Below are 16238 nucleotides of genomic sequence, written 5' to 3' on the forward strand. Positions count from 1 at the left end.
ATTGGAATTAATTGACCAAGGAATTGGCTGTTGATGAAAGTTAGAGGAGACAAGAAAGGTCTAAGGAATTAGGGTCTAGTCACATATAGTTTTCCATGAATTAAATCTTGCATGATTAAAATAAATTAATAAGAAAAGTCAATCCGGAAAATAGATAACTCTGAAGCCTTAACTGCCTTCTCCGTATATTATTTACAACCTGTTTACTGCTTGCTTTCTGATTTACTGAATTTATTGTTTAATGTTATTGAACTCTCAACACTCTTTTCTGTTTGTCTAACTAAGTAAATCACTTAACCGTTGTTGCTTAATCCATCATCCTGGTGGGATCGACCCTCACTCACCTGAGGTATTACTTGGTACGACCCGGTGCACTTGCCGGTTAGTTTGTGGTTATAAATTCCGCACCAATATCCCAGATCACACAAGAGAGACGATATCTAGATTAGCTATCGGATGTGTCTGGTTCTGGCAATTTAACCGATGCGTGAGCTCATGGCCAGTAGGACAGGCATGCATCATTTGCATTTGTGTGTATTGTTTGGGTGTGCATCTTGTATTTGGCTTGCCTATTTGCATAATTGTACCTATATGCTAATTGAACTAATTGCCTTAACTGTCCTCTCTATTTGTGTATTCCTTGTATTGTTTTGTCTATGCTTGACAACTGAGAGATCCCTTATGCTTGCGGTGAGGATGCTGAGCGTTGTTCTTAATGTGGTACTGGCTGAAATTGTTCTTTGAGTGTATTCCCTTGTACCATTTGATGTCGGAAATTGATTCTATTTTGAGATTGAGTATTGATGGTGATTTGATTTGAGTAGGGCCGGAAGCTGTGTTTTGACTTGATTTGGGCCGAAGGCTGTAACGGGATTTGATTATTTGTTGGGTGGAGTCTAAAATTGATTATGATATGATTTATTAATTGAGTTTTGAAATTCTTTTAACTATTGGAAGTGAACTTTGAATTTTTCGATAATTAATTATTAATGTTTTGAATAGATTTATAAGACTATAATCACTGCAATTGAAATCAATTCTTTTCTTGTACGTATCCTCTTATGACAATTCTTAAAAATCCTCTACTGAAAACTAGCGAGGAAGATGTTCTCACCACCATACATATTTTCCTTTTTAGGGCAGACAAAGAGTTTAAGGGGTTCCTTCTGTGTATCTGATTGTGTTGTATATCGTTGTATATAATATAGTTTTTCCTTGCCTTTATTATTCTATTTTGTAAGAGGGATAGGAGTTGTAATGATATGTATGCTTATATTATTTATAAATTACTTGTATACGAAGTCTGGTATGTTTGTAGGTAAGTATATATATAATAATGAGGATTGTGATTGAATTTGGTTATATATGAATGTTTGATTAAGAAAAAGTATTTTCCATTTTTTTCAAATAAAACGATGACACGATTTCGAGTTAAAGGCTCATATCTTATTATTAAATATATGAAAGTCATCATAACATTCTCACTATCAGAGCGGCATAGCCGAAAGCATGACATTCTGACAGTAAGGGTGTTACACCAATCCCTTGGTCAACTAATTAAGAGAAGAGGTTAAGAATGATTTCGATTTAAAGCAACATAATATTCAAAAACTATCCCTAGCTGAATTAAATGTCACTTATTCAAAAACTAGTTCTAGACAATTGAAGATTACGAGATGAGTTTCAAGCTAATTCCAATATTAATTTTTCTAAAGTATGTAATAACAGAATTTAAGACAGAATTAGAATATTTTTCAATACTTCTAACAATTAAAGATGAAGAATGAGAATTAATCCTGAAAAAGTAGAAAAGCATGAATCAATTTAAAGAAAATACTTGCATTACTAATCCATAAAATCAAACAGAGCTCCTAACCTTTAACAAGAGAGGTTTAGTTACTCATGACAAAGAAGAAAACAACTAAACTAATGAAAGAGATGCTAAATGATGATCGGGATCCGAGGATATTAGATTATGAAGGATCCTTCTGTGAACCATCATTCACTTATTTATATCCTAAGTCCTAACTAGAATTCAAAATCAAAAATTAAATCTAATCTTATCTTTAGGAGGATAAGATAACTAATAACAACAATTCAAATATAATCTAAAACTAAATCTTAAAACCAAATCCTATCTTTATAGAAGAAGTTAACGATAACTAATCATTCAAATCTTGAATCTTCGGTTGATTTTAGAGCTTCCTAGAAGAAGATATTGGACTTGGCATTGAGCTTGGATGCTTGGCTCCTGACTTGAATGCACTTTTGGTCCACTACAAGGTAAAATTCACTTGAAGCCGGGCTCCGAAACTTGGCGCTGGGCGCCAAGATCACTTTGGATTCCCTGGAGGTTAAAAAATGCATGGGCACTGGACTTGAGTCTTCCAAGCTGGGTACCACCCTTGAGACTCCATCGAAGGTGCTGGGCTTAAAGTTTGGGTGCCCAGGAGTGAAGTTGGGCACCCAGGAGCTGAAGTTGGATGCTAGGTGCTAAAGTTGGGTGCCCAAGAGTGGAGTTAGATGCCTAGGAGTGAAGTTGGGCGCCCGTTTTTCTAGGAGTTCAACTGGGAACTTTCTTGTTTGCTCCTCTTCCCATGATTTCTTTAAAGAATACTCTTGAATACCAATAGTTCTAAAACAACTCCAAATATTTTATCAGCGATGAAAACTTCATCAAAAACATAAGAACTTTGATTTAAACCTAAGAAAACTACTAAAAAATAGATATTAAAAATTGCTAAAGATACCTAGACATCAATGATGGAGTATGAAAGTTGAAGAATGAACCGAATCCACCTACTGGCACACCGAGCGGTAAAAGACTCAACTGAAGTGGTATCCACTCCATGGTAGGAGCCGGTGTGGGAACCTCAATAAGAGCAGCCTGGTATGACCCTGTAGATCAGCTATCCTAATACTGAGCAGCAATACATGCCATATCCTCCTTTGTGACACGAGACACATCATATATCTTGGCTAGATGAATCTCAAGTTCTGTCGCATCCCGATGAATGTTGGATCCCTCAGCATATGCTTGCTAACCAGCTCCACTTCTTAGTCCTTGCCCTCTACCTCGGCTGCCTCTGGGTTGTCACAAGATCAGCCCTTTATCATGGGCCCTAACCCTAACTACGTGGGTCCTACTGCACCATCCCTACCTCTAGGTAGTCTTTCTGCTACTTTACTAGAGCGGACTCCTCCACTTCCTCCACCCGCTCAGCAGCCCACTACTTTGATGACTGGTGCACGAAATTGTGATCACACTTTTCACAACTCCACACAACTAACCAGCAAGTGCACTGGGTCGTCCAAGTAATACCTTACGTGAGTAAAGGTCGATCCCACGGAGATTGTCAGCTTGAAGCAAGCTATGGTCATCTTGTAAATTTTTGTTAGGTGGATTCAAATGGTTATGAGGATTTGATAATTAAAAGATAAATAAAACATAAAATAAAATAAGATACTTATGTAATTCATTGGTGAGAATTTCAGATAAGCATTGGAGATGTTTTGTTGCTTCTGAACTTCTGCTTTCCTATTGTCTTCTTCCAATCATGCGTGCTCCCTTCCATGGAAAGCTGTATGATCCTCTCGGATGAAAAATACCAGGTACGGTTTCTGCACGGCTAATCAACTGTCGGATTTTTCGTCTCGGATGAAAAATTGCAGGTACAGCTACCGCACAGTTAATCATCTGTCGGTTCTCACTAGCGTCGGAATAGGATCTCTCTATCCTTTTGCACACTGTCACTGCGCCCAACATTCGCGAGTTTGAAGCTCGTCACAGTCATCCCTTCCCAGATCCTACTCGGAATACCACAGACAAGGTTTAGACTTTCCGGATCTCAGGAATGCTGCCAATGGTTCTAGCCTATACCACGAAGGTTCTAATCCCGCGGACTCGGTCCGTGAATCAGAGATCCAAGAGAATAAACTCCGGCTGTCGTCCAATGACTACGTTGAACATCATGTAGACCGCTTGTGGTTGTCAGGCACGCGGATCTTGGCTAAGCGAGTAACGAAGATAGTGGGTGATTGTCACGGGTCACCCCTTCATTCTGACTTAACTGAATTAAGTACGAGAGTATATCTTGAAGAAGAAGTAAGTGTGAATTGAAAGAGAAACAATAGTACTTGCATTAATTCATGAAGAACAGTAGAGCTCCGCACCTTAATCTATGAGGTGTAGAAACTTTATCGTAGAAAATACATAAGAGAAAAAGGTCTAGGCATGACCGAGTGGCCAGCCTCCCAATTGTGAACATAAAATTGAAAAGAGGGTTTCCAACCATCCGAATACAATAGTAAAAAGTGCTATTTATACTAAACTAGTTACTAAGGATTACAGAAAATAAGTAACTAAGTGCAGATAGTGCAGAAATCCACTTCCGGGGCCCACTTGGTGTGTGCTTGGGCTGAGAATTGAGCTTTACACGTACATAGGACATTTCTAGAGTTAAACTCCAGCTTGGATACCAATTTGGGCGTTTAACTCCAGTTTTGGTGCCAATTCTGGCGTTTTACGCCAAAAAAGGGTCTCTAGCTGGCGTTTAGACGCCAATTTGGGCCATCAAATCTCGGGCAAAGTATGGACTATTATATATTTATGGAAAGCCCAAGATGTCTACTTTCTAACGAAATTAAGAGCGTGCACATTGGGCTTCTAGAGCTCCAGAAAATACACTTCGAGTGTAGGAGGGTCAGAATCCAACAGCATCTGCAGTCCTTTCTCAGCCTCTGAATCAGATTTTTGCTCAGGTCCCTCAATTTCAGCCAGAAAATACCTGAAATTACAGAAAAACATACAAACTCATAGTGAAGTCCAGAAATGTGATTTTTGCATAAAAACTAACAAAAATATAATAAAAAGTAACTAAAACATACTAAAAAACTAAGTAAAAATAATGCCAAAATGGTATAAATTATCCGCTCATCACAATACCAAACTTAAATTGTTGCTTGTCCCCAAGCAACTGAAAACAATATAGGATAAAAAAAGACAATATACAATAAATTCCAAAATATCAATGAAGATTAGTTTCAATTAGATGAGCGGGACTAGTAGCTTTTTGCTTCTGAACAGTTTTGGCATCTCACTTTATCCTTTGAAGTTCAGAATGATTGGCATCCATAGGAACTCAGAATTCAAATAGTGTTATTGATTCTCCTAGTTCAGTATGTTGATTTTTGAACACAGCTACTTTATGAGTCTTGGCCGTGACCCTAAGCATTTTGTTTTCTAGTATTACCACCGGATACATAAATGTCACAGACACATAACTGGGTGAACCTTTTCAAATTGTGACTCAGCTTTGCTAGAATCCCCAGTTAGAGGTGCCCAGAGCTCTTAAGCACACTCTTTTTGCTTTGGACCACGACTTAAATCGCTCAGTCTCAAGCTTTTCACTTGACACCTTCACGCCACAAGCACATGGTTAGGGACAGCTTGATTTAGCCGCTTAGGCCAGGATTTTATTCTTGTGGGCCCTCCTATCCTTTAATGCTCAAAGCCTTAGATCCTTTTTACCCTTGCCTTTTGGTTTAAAGGGTTACTGGCTTTTTCTGCTTGTTTTTTTGTTTTTCTTTATTTTTTCTTTATTTTTTCTTTATTTTTTCGCATTTTTTCGCAAGCTTTTGCTTTTCACTGCTTTTTCTTGCTTCAAGAATTAATTTTATGATTTTTCAGATTATCAGTAACATCTCTCTTTTTTCATTATTCTTTCATGAGCCAACAATTTTAACATTCATAAACTTCACTATAAAAAATATGCACTGTTCAAGCATTCATTCAGAAAACAAAAAGTATTGCCACCACATCAAAATAATTAAACTATTTTCAAGATAAAATTTGAAATTCATGTACTTCTTTTTCTTTTTCAAAAAATATTTTTCATTTAAGAAAGGTGAAGGATTCATGAAATTATTCATAGCTTTAAGATATAGACACTAGACACTAATGATCATGTAATAAAGACACAAACATAGACAAAACATGAAGCATAAAAACCGAAAAGCAGAAAAATAAGAACAAGGAAATTAACACTACAAGAAAAACACCCATTCAGGTACACTTGAAAAGTGTAGCCAAAAGTAAAAAAAAATGATGCCTTAGGCTACGGCTACGCTTTTTGGGCTACGGCTACGCTTTTTGGGGTGATTCCTATTCGCCCGTTGCCTATTCTCAAAGGCTACGCTTTTCTGCACCAAGGGCTACGCTTTTGGCGTTTGGAAATAGGCTACGCTTTTCAAGTGATGCTGTCCAGGACCAAAGGCTACGCTTTTCAACTTTCATTCTTCCAGAATAGGCTACGCTTTTCAACGCTACTACATCACTTGTAAAGCGTAGCCACATTGTATACCATAGCTACTTTTTATAAGCGTAGCCCTAGGTCCCTCTTTTTTTTTTTAATTTTCTGTATAACCATAACTACTCTATATAAGTGTAGCCTTAGGTCTCTCATTATTTTTTTTATTTTTTTAATTTTCTATATATATAATATTCTAATAATTTTTTATACAACATAATATTTAATAATATTATTACATATATAATTTTATATTTTTAATTAAATGAGTTAAATATTATAAAATAAAATTAAACACATAATTATACTAAATAATTTTTTTAAATAATAAAAAATTATCCTTACACAATTCAAAGACATCATCTTAAGAAGCAATTAACAATCAAAATATAACTTAAGATAATTTAAGTCACATGAAACTTGTATCACATATCAATTAAAATGAAAAGTTTGCACTCTATATCCAAAAAGAATTTAACAAACAGAAAATCGTTAATCTTCTAATCTTGGCATAATGACTAAAAAATGTTCTGAAGCACCTTCAAATTCTTCTCAAACACATTTTTTCATGCTGATCTTCATCACCATCAAGAAAACTCTTGGCCTTAACAATTGTATTAGTGTTCATTCCCTTGTTCATTCTCTTGTTCATTCCCAGCAAGAACTAATTTCCAAGCAGTTACTGCCCTGCTTACAGCTGCAAATTATCATAATTCAAAAAGAGAAGCATGTAAGGATTTTGCATACTGATTCACCACCATACGCAATCAATACAAGATTATGTTGAAGGAAATGACCGGGCTACTTACAAATATTCTTTTGACCAGTCTCGCGACACATGAAGAAAACAAAATCATAGAACCGAATGAATTCTGAAAAGTATCCCTGGCAAGAGCAACAAATGAAGCACATGTTCCAATTGCAAGTATTAGATTAAAGATTAAAAATACAAGAAAACAAACTTGTTGCTTTTTTATTATTCTCATTAAAGCTGAATGCTAAATTCACAAAATCATGCCAATCAGTTTAATTTCTAGTGTAAAAGGGGAAAACGGCGTTGTTTCAAAGAGTAAAGTGAGAATCATCAACCTAAATTGTAAAATTAAAAATGAATTGAGACAGATATATCAATTTTGCCCCAATATCCCAAATGCAAAAGGAAAAACCATAAAATAAATAAAATTGTGCTCTTTCCACTGTTATTTAATCATGTCACTCAATCAAACACAACACAACAAAACAAAACAAAACAAAAAATTTTGGGGGTACTAATAATGGTAGGAAAAACCATGGAAGCTGGAAAACAACAAAACTAAGGGTAAATCAAATAAACAAAGAAAGAAAAGAAAAGAACATTGCTCACAAAAGCTAAACAGAATTGAGGTTGTATTATTGAAAAGATATACGTATAGTTAACTAGTCTAGCCATTTAAAAAGTAAATAAAAAAAAATCTTTTTAATGAAAGCTAAGAATCCCAATTCTAGAGTCCTAGATTGCATTGAAGCCATGTAAAAAATTGGTCAATTACCTTGATAAAGGATATCATCATCAACATCATCATCTGCTTGAAAGTTATCAGTTTTGCACTTGATATTGAACCACTTATTGACCAATGTCTTGGGCCATGAAAGCTTCACTAAATAAAGGAGAGTAAGCAATGGCTATGGCAAAATGCAATTGCAAATGAAGCTTCGAAGCACAAATGTCATTTATTTTAAATCGAGCATTGCTTTTCTTGGAAGCACAAATGCCATTTAACAAATCCTGTTAGTCACATTGATCACTTCAATTTCATAATTCAACACATACAAATTAAGAATACGCACTATAACAAATAACAAGTATTGTAGTAGGAAGTAGTCAAATGCAACATATGATTTTCAGCCATAACAACACAACTTCAAGTGTTAAAGTGTCAATAAAGCCAACAACATGATTTTCAGCCATAGCAATTAACTTAACCATATGCAAATATAAGAGGCATAACATATTATACATATACCTAATATATTATACATATAAAAAAAAGGGGACAAAGAGAAATCCTAATATATTATTATTTATTTTAAATAGGAATCCTAAAGTGTACTTTGGTTTTGGTTTTGCAATTGCGTTCTAAGAATTTAATTTTATATGATTTTTTAAAAACTGGCTACTGATTTAGTACACTTCAGAAAAACAGCAAGCAGTAACCAATTTAGAAAAATTATATAAAATCCATCTTTGGTTGGATTCTCCTAAAGTTTGGTGTGATTGAACCAGACTTATCCATCTTTCACCCAGTTCAAGTTTCAGAGCATTTTCACTTTTCTAGAAAAAGTTATGCCTCTCGAAATATGGTTTTGTTTTAAGAAAAGGGTGCTGTCGCAGCAGTGAACAGCCCTGCTTCCAGAAGACACAACTTTCTATATAAAATTCAAATTGTCCTAAAATTTGGACATAAAATACTAGACATCCTAATATTTCATTCCTCTTTAGTTTCACCTCCAAAGAGTTTTAGAGTATTGAGATATGTGGTTTTGAATTTGCTATTCCAGAATTCGTACAGCATTGTTTCTGCAGAAAATGACCATTTTCTAAAAATCATATCTTCCAAACCACACATCGGAAAATTCTGAAGTTTTAGAAAAATAATTTAGACATCTTAAAGTTTCATAAAAAAATAATTTCACTCATTTTTAGTGGCTAGATTGCTCCCAGTTTTGTTCACAAATTGCTGCCCAAAACTGCATAATTCTGCAACATGTAACCTCGGGTTTTGAGAGGTGAAAAATTGATTCCTAGCTTTTCACTCACTCTAACCTTGCATTCTAACTTTCTTTTACCTATTGTAACTTGTTGGAAAGATTAAATCAGCTCCAAGTGTTCAAGATTAATAAATCACCATTTTTTGTCACTTTTTACATTTAAGCGTACTCATATGAAATCAACAATTTCTGCATTACTCAACATAGCAATCCAGCCACAAATCACTCAAACAATTCACATATATTATCATCAATTTACTGCATCATATATAACAAATAGACCAGCATCATCTCAAATAATCATTAGCATGTATCATCAATTAATTCAATCATGAAACTTGGCTTCTAGCCTTTCAACAAATTCTGCATTCTAACAAACTTGGATTTTACATGTATAAGCCTATTGCGTATTTCATCAAACAGCTCAAGTGCAAAATCACCCGAAAGAGCACACAATCAATGAGCTCATAAATCAAACCAGCAACATTATTAACAAAACGCGCAGGCTTTCTATCTCTATCTCAGCATGCATATTTCTTACCATAACAAAACAGATCATCCAACATTCAAAAACAAAAACAAGTCTTTATATAGATAAACAAAAATTAATACATTCAAATAAAGCATCAATACCTTTATATAGATATTTTACCTCTCGAAAGTTATAAGCTGATATAGTTAGGTGAGTGCAGTAATTAACTACCACTTTTCAACAAAAAATCAGCAACTTCAGCTAATTACTTTCCACTAAGATTACTAGGAACGTAGAACTATATATAATAAGAAAACATCACATCAAATTAATTAAGATTAAGAAGAGAACTAGATGAAGTTAGTGTTGTTGGTTGGGTTAGTTGCAGCCTGATTTTTATATTGGAATTTAATCATGATGAATTGGAAAAAAACATACCTTAGTTGCTCTTGTTCTTGCCCTTGCCCACCTTGACACAGTAGATTCTTGTTTCTCCATATCAAAGAATGAAACTGAACTCCTTTTAAGAGCAGCAAAATCCAATGCCTTCCACCTTCATCATTAAAAAACATTTAATTATTTACATGTATAAGATAGAAATTTAATCAAACACCTAGGGCGCACCAACAAAAAAGGCATGTTTTCATGAAAAACTAACCATAGTTCCTCCACCACCACAGCACAATCTGCCAAGTTTCTTCTGGTACGGTAACTCTTATAAACCTTTTGCAGCTTGGTGGCAGTTGCATCAAGCTCGCTTTGGAGAAAAAGAAATTAACAAAAACAAAAAAAATGCTTGACAATTAGTACTGTAGTAGTAATCGTAGGCAAGGAATCAAATTTCTGGATGCTTTGTGGAATCAAATTAGTACTGTAGTAGTAATTGTAGGCAAAGAATTTATACAGCTATTTTTATCCATATGTAATGTAATTGACTCAAAACTTGACTAATAAAACTCTTATTTCCAGTGTGCTTCATCAAATAACAGTATTATACATTCTAGGAACAAGTTTTTCCCTTTTTTCCCATTTGTTGTTATTTTTTTGACACATTTTAATTGGCTATTATCACTAAAATTCAAAGCATCTATGAAAAATAACCAAAAAAAGCATTTGAAAAGCATCAGAGAGGAATATAACTTGAAGCTAGAAATTGAAAGCAACCACTATGTTCAAGGAATGCGTATGAACCAAGACATAAATCAAAATATTTCAGTGTGAAACCTGTTCTTTTCACTAATTTTTCCTTAAGATGCTAAACTAATTGAAAACCTAAAATTCGAACCCAAAACCCCCAAAAATTCACAGAACCAATTGAAAATTGATACATACCTTCTCTATCTTAATTAGCCGTTGCAGTTCATCATCACTATCAAAACCATACCCACTTTCGAACTGAAAAGTGAGAGCGAGTTAGAGAATGAGCGAGAAATGGAGGATACAGAACAGAGAATTTTACCTGGTGACAGAGGATACGACGCTGGTGATGAGCGGCGACGGTGAAGAAGAGATGAGCGGCAACGCAATAGCTTGGCAACAAAGCACGACGGTGACGAGACATCCCTTCGAGCTCCTCGGCGGCAGCACAGCAGCCCGACGGTGGCAGAACGGCGATGGCAACAAGCCCTAGCAACGTCGATGGAGCTTCAGTGGCGACGGAGTACCCCCTTCTTCTCTCCTCCATCGCGTTTTCTCTTTTCCTCGAGCTCTCTCTCTCACTGGCGCTCGACAACGACGGTGGCGGAGCCTTAGCCGGCGTCGTCCTTTCCTTCCTTCCCTCACTTTTCTTCTTCTTCCCGTTCTCCCTTTCAGATTTCTTCCCTCTTTCGTGTGTGGGTGGAGTGAGGATGATGGTGTATGTCGCATGAGTGAGGGTGACTGGGTGAGAGCAAATTTTTGCTGAGTTTATTTGAGGGTGTGTTGTGTGCGAAAGGGTTGGCAAAGGTGAGGGTTATGTGCGAAGGTGAGAATGGCAAAAGTGTGTGCTTCAGGAGGGAAGAGGGTTTGCTATGCGCAAAGTGTCTCGTGGGTGTGTGTTCTTCTGGAGGAAATTGAAAGGGGAACAAAAAATTTACTAAGTGTTAGGGATTTGTCATACATACATTAGGCATCACTTTTAAAACGCACCCAAAACATAATAAATAAGTTACTTTTTAAAAGCGTTCTCTTTGATACGAAAAGTGAACCCATAGATATCAACCCACGGCTACGCTTTATAAGTGATTTCTATAATACCTAAGGCTACGCTTTTTAAATGATGCCGCATTTGTGTATCCTTTTCTCTTATAAAAAGGCAACACGGAGAAAAGCGTAGCCTATTCTATGAATAGGCTACGCTTTTCAAATGTAGCTTAAAAAAAGTGTGGCTGAATGGGTATTTTTCTTGTAGTGTAAAGAACGGGTCCACCTTAGTGATGGCGGCTAGTTCTTCCTCTTGAAGATCCTATGGAGTGCGTGAGCTCCTCTATGTCTCTTCCTTGCCTTTGTTGCTCCTCTCTCATGGCCTTTTGGTCCTCTCTGATTTCATTGAGGATAATGGAGTGCTCTTGGTGCTCCATTCTTAGTTGCTCCATGTTAGAACTCAAATCTCCTAAAGAGGTGTTGAGTTGCTCCCAATAGTTGTGTGGAGGGAAATGCATTCCTTGAGGCATCTCAGGGAATTCTTGATGAGGAATTTCCTCATGCTCTTGTTGAGGTCCATGAGTGGGCTCTCTTGTTTTCTCCATCCTCTTCTTAGTGATGGGCTTGTCTCCTTCAATGAGGATGTCTTCCTCTATGACAACTCCGGCTGAATTGCATAGGTGACAGATGAGATGAGGAAAGGCTAACCTTGCCAAAGTGGAGGGTTTGTCAGCCACCTTGTATAGTTCTAGAGATATAATCTCATGAACTGCTACTTCCTCCCCAATCATGATACTATGGATCATGATAGCCCGGTCCACAGTAACTTCAGATCGGTTGCTAGTAGGAATGATAGAGCGTTAGATGAACTCTAACCATCCTCTAGCCACGGGCTTGAGGTCAAGCCTTCTCAGTTGAACCGGCTTGCCTTTGGAGTCTCTCTTCCATTGAGCTCCTTCCATATAGATGTCCATGAGGACTTGGTCCAACCTTTGATCAAAGTTGACCCTTCTAGTGAAAGGATGAGGATCTCCTCTCATTATTGGCAAGTTGAATGCCAACCTTACAGTTTCCAGACTGAAATCCAAGTATTTCCCCCGAACCATTGTGAGCCAATTCTTTGGGTTCGGGTTCACACTTTGATCATGGTTCTTAGTGATCCATGCATTAGCATAGAACTCTTGAACCATTAAGATTCTGACTTGTTGGATGAGGTTGGTGAGAGTTTCCCAACCTCTTTTTCGAATCTCACGTCGGATCTCTGGGTATTCACTCTTTTTGAGCATGAAGGGGACCTCGGGGATCACCTTTTTCTTGGCCACAACTTCATAGAAGTGGTTTTGATGGACTTTTGAGATGAATCTCTCCATTTCCTATGACTCGGAGGTGGAAGCAATTGCCTTCCCTTTCCTCTTTCTAGAGATTTTTCCGGTCTTAGGTGCCATTAATGGTTATGGAAAAACAAAAAGTATAGCTTTTTTTTCACACCAAACTTAAAAGGTTTGCTCTTCCTCGAGCAAAAGAAGAAAGAAAGGAGTAGAAGAAGAAGAAATAGAGGATATAGAGGGGTTGTGTTGGTTTCGGCCAAGGGGGGTTTAAGTGCTTTATGATGTGTGAAATGAAGGTGGTAAGGAGGGGTATTTATAGGGTAAGAGGGAGAGAGAGAGAGAGAGAGAGAGAGAGAGAGAGAGAGAGAGAGAGAGAGAGAGAGAGAGAGAGGGAAGTCGTGTAAGAGGGGGTTGGGTTTGGGAGGGAAATGTTTTGAATTTGAATGGTGAGGTAGGTGGGATTTTATGATGGGACTAGTGGATGGATGTGAGTGGTGAAGAGATTATGGGGAAGAGGGTAGGATTTGATAGGTGAATGGTGTTTTGGAGAAGAGGTGTTGATGTGATTGGTCAAGGGTATTTGGGGAAGAGTGTTATGGAAATGTGTGAAGAGGAGAGAAGAAGAGGTGGGGTAGATGGGGATCCTGTGGGGTCCACAGATCCTGAGGTGTCAACGAATTCTGCTCTCTGCACCTTTCTGGCATTTAAACGCCCTTTGTGTGCCATTTCTGGCGTTTAACGCCATCTCTGCTACTTTTTATGGCGTTTAACGCCATCTCTGCTACCTTTTCTGGCGTTTAACGCCAACCAGACACTCTTTTCTAGCGTTAAACGCCAGTCTGCCTGCCAATTCTGGCGTTTAATGCCAGCCAGATACCAGACACCCTTTTCTGGCGTTAAACACTAGTCTGTCTGCCCATTCTGGCGTTTAACACCCAGAATGCTGCTAGACTGGGAGTTAAATGCCCATTCTGCTATCCTTACTGGCGTTTAGTAAGCCTGTCCTCCAGGGTGTGCTATTTTTGATGCTGTTGTTGATTCCGCTTTAATTTTGCAGCTGTTTTTATAGCTTTACATGATCATCAACCTAAAGAAAACATAACATGACAATGGAAAACAAATAAATATAATTAAATAACATTGGGTTACCTCCCAATAAGTGCTTCTTTAATGTCAATAGCTTGACAGTGAGCTCTTAGAGAGCTTCACAGAGACTCAGAGCTTAATGGTGGCCTCCCAACACCAAACTTAGAAGTTGAGTGTGGGAGTTCTGTTCGACTCTGTATTGAGAGAAGCTTTTCATGCTTCTTCTCCATGGTTACAGAAGAAGATCCTTGAGCCTTAAACACAAGGTAGTCCTCATTCAATTGAAGGACTAACTCTCCTCTGTCCACATCAATCACAACCCTTTTGCTGTGGCTAGGAAGGGCCTTCCAAGGATGATGGAATCATCCTCATCCTTCCCAGTGTCTAGGATTATGAAGTCAGCAGGGATGTACAGGCCTTCAACCTTCACTAAGACATCCTCTACAAGTCCATAAGCCTGTTTCATTGACTTGTCTGCCATCTCCAGTGAGATTCTTGCAGCTTGTACCTCAAAGATCTCTAGTTTCTCTATTACAAAGAGTGGCATGAGGTTTATTCCAGATCCCAGGTCACACAGAGCCTTCTCAAAGGTCATGGTGCCTATGGTACAAGGTATTAAGAACTTTCCGGAATCCGGTTTCTTCTGAGGTAACTTCTGTTGAACCAAGGCATTCAGTTCATTGATGAGCAATAGAGGTTCATCCTCCCAAGTCTCATTACCAAATTACTTGGCATTCAGCTTCATGATTGCTTCTAGATACTGAGCAACTTGCTCTTCAACAATATCTTCATCTTCTTCAGAGGAAGAATACTCATCAGAGCTCATGAATGGCAACAGTAAGTTCGGTAAAATCTATATAGTCTCTGTATGAGCCTCAGATTCCTTTGGTTCCTCAATACGGAACTCCTTAGTGGTCAGTGGACGTCCATTGAGGTCTTCCTCACTGGAAATCACTGCCTCTTCCTCTTCTATAGGTTCGGCCACTTTGGGTATATTTATGGCCTTACACTCTCTCTTTAGATTCTCTTCTGTATTGCTTGGGAGAGTACTAGAAGGGATTTCAGTAACTCTTTTACTCAGCTGACCCACTTGTGCCTCCAAATTTCTTATGGAGGACATTGTTTCAGTCATAAAACTGAGAGTGGTCTTAGATAGATCAGAGGCTATGGTTGCTAAGTCAGAAAGGCTCTGCTTAGAATTCTCTGTCTGTTGCTGAGAAGATGATGAAAAAGGTATGCTATTGCCAAACCTATTTCTCCCACCATTATTATTATTAAAGCCTTGTTGAGGCTTCTGTTGATCCTTCCATGAGAAATTTGGATGATTTCTCCATGAAAGATTATAGGTGTTTCCATAGGATTCTCCCATGTAATTAACCTCTTCCATTGTAGGATTCTCAGGGTCATAAGCTTCTTCTTCAGAGGAGGCTTCTTTAGTACTGCTGGATGCAGCTTGCAATCCAGTCAGATTTTGAGAAATCATATTGACTTGCTGAGTCAATATTTTATTCTGAGATAATATGGCATTCAGAGTATCAATCTCAAGAACTCCTTTTTTTTAAGTCATCCCATTATTCACAGGATTTCTTTCAGAAGTATACATGAACTGGTTATTTGCAACCATTTCAATGAGTTCCTGGGCTTATGTAGGGGTTTTCTTCAGATGAAGAGATCCACCAGCAGAGTGGTCTAATGACATCTTGGACAATTCAGACAGATCATCATAGAATATACATAAGATGCTCCATTCTGAAAGCATGTCAGAAGGACACCTTCTGATCAATTGCTTGTATCTTTTCCAAGCTTCATAGAGGGATTCACCTTCTTTCTGTCTGAAGGTTTGGACTTCCACTCTAAGCTTGCTCAACTTTTGAGGTGGAAAGAATTCGGTCAAGAAAGCATTGACCAACTTTTCCCAAGAGTTCAGGCTTTCTTTAGGTTGTGAGTCCAACCATATCTCTGCTCTGTCTCTTACAATAAAGGGGAAAAGCAGAAGTCTGTAGACCTTGGGATTAACCCCATTGGTCTTAACAGTGTCACAGATTTACAAGAATTCAGCTAAGAACTGATGAAGATCTTCCAATGGAAGTCCATGAAACTTGCAATTATGCTGCATTAGAGAAACTAATTGAGGCTTAAGCTCAAAGTTGTTTGCTCCAATTGCAGGAATTGAGA

General features: G+C 37.6%; 1 protein-coding gene across 1 annotated transcript; it reads right to left on the reverse strand.

Moving 5' to 3' along the window:
• Positions 1 to 6925: 6925 nt before the first annotated feature.
• Positions 6926 to 10277, reverse strand: LOC148552820 (uncharacterized). Its single transcript, XM_088494727.1, has 5 exons — positions 10187 to 10277; positions 9967 to 10081; positions 7838 to 7940; positions 7118 to 7193; positions 6926 to 7005 (listed from the first exon to the last, which is right to left on the reverse strand). Exons 1-5 carry the CDS (start codon positions 10275 to 10277, stop codon positions 6926 to 6928), a joined length of 465 nt encoding a protein of 154 aa, XP_088350853.1.
• Positions 10278 to 16238: the final 5961 nt, after the last annotated feature.

This window comes from Arachis ipaensis, chromosome B7 (genome assembly GCF_059453495.1).
Source record: "Arachis ipaensis isolate K30076 ecotype BB chromosome B7, ASM5945349v1, whole genome shotgun sequence".
NCBI classification, from domain to species: Eukaryota; Viridiplantae; Streptophyta; class Magnoliopsida; order Fabales; family Fabaceae; genus Arachis; species Arachis ipaensis.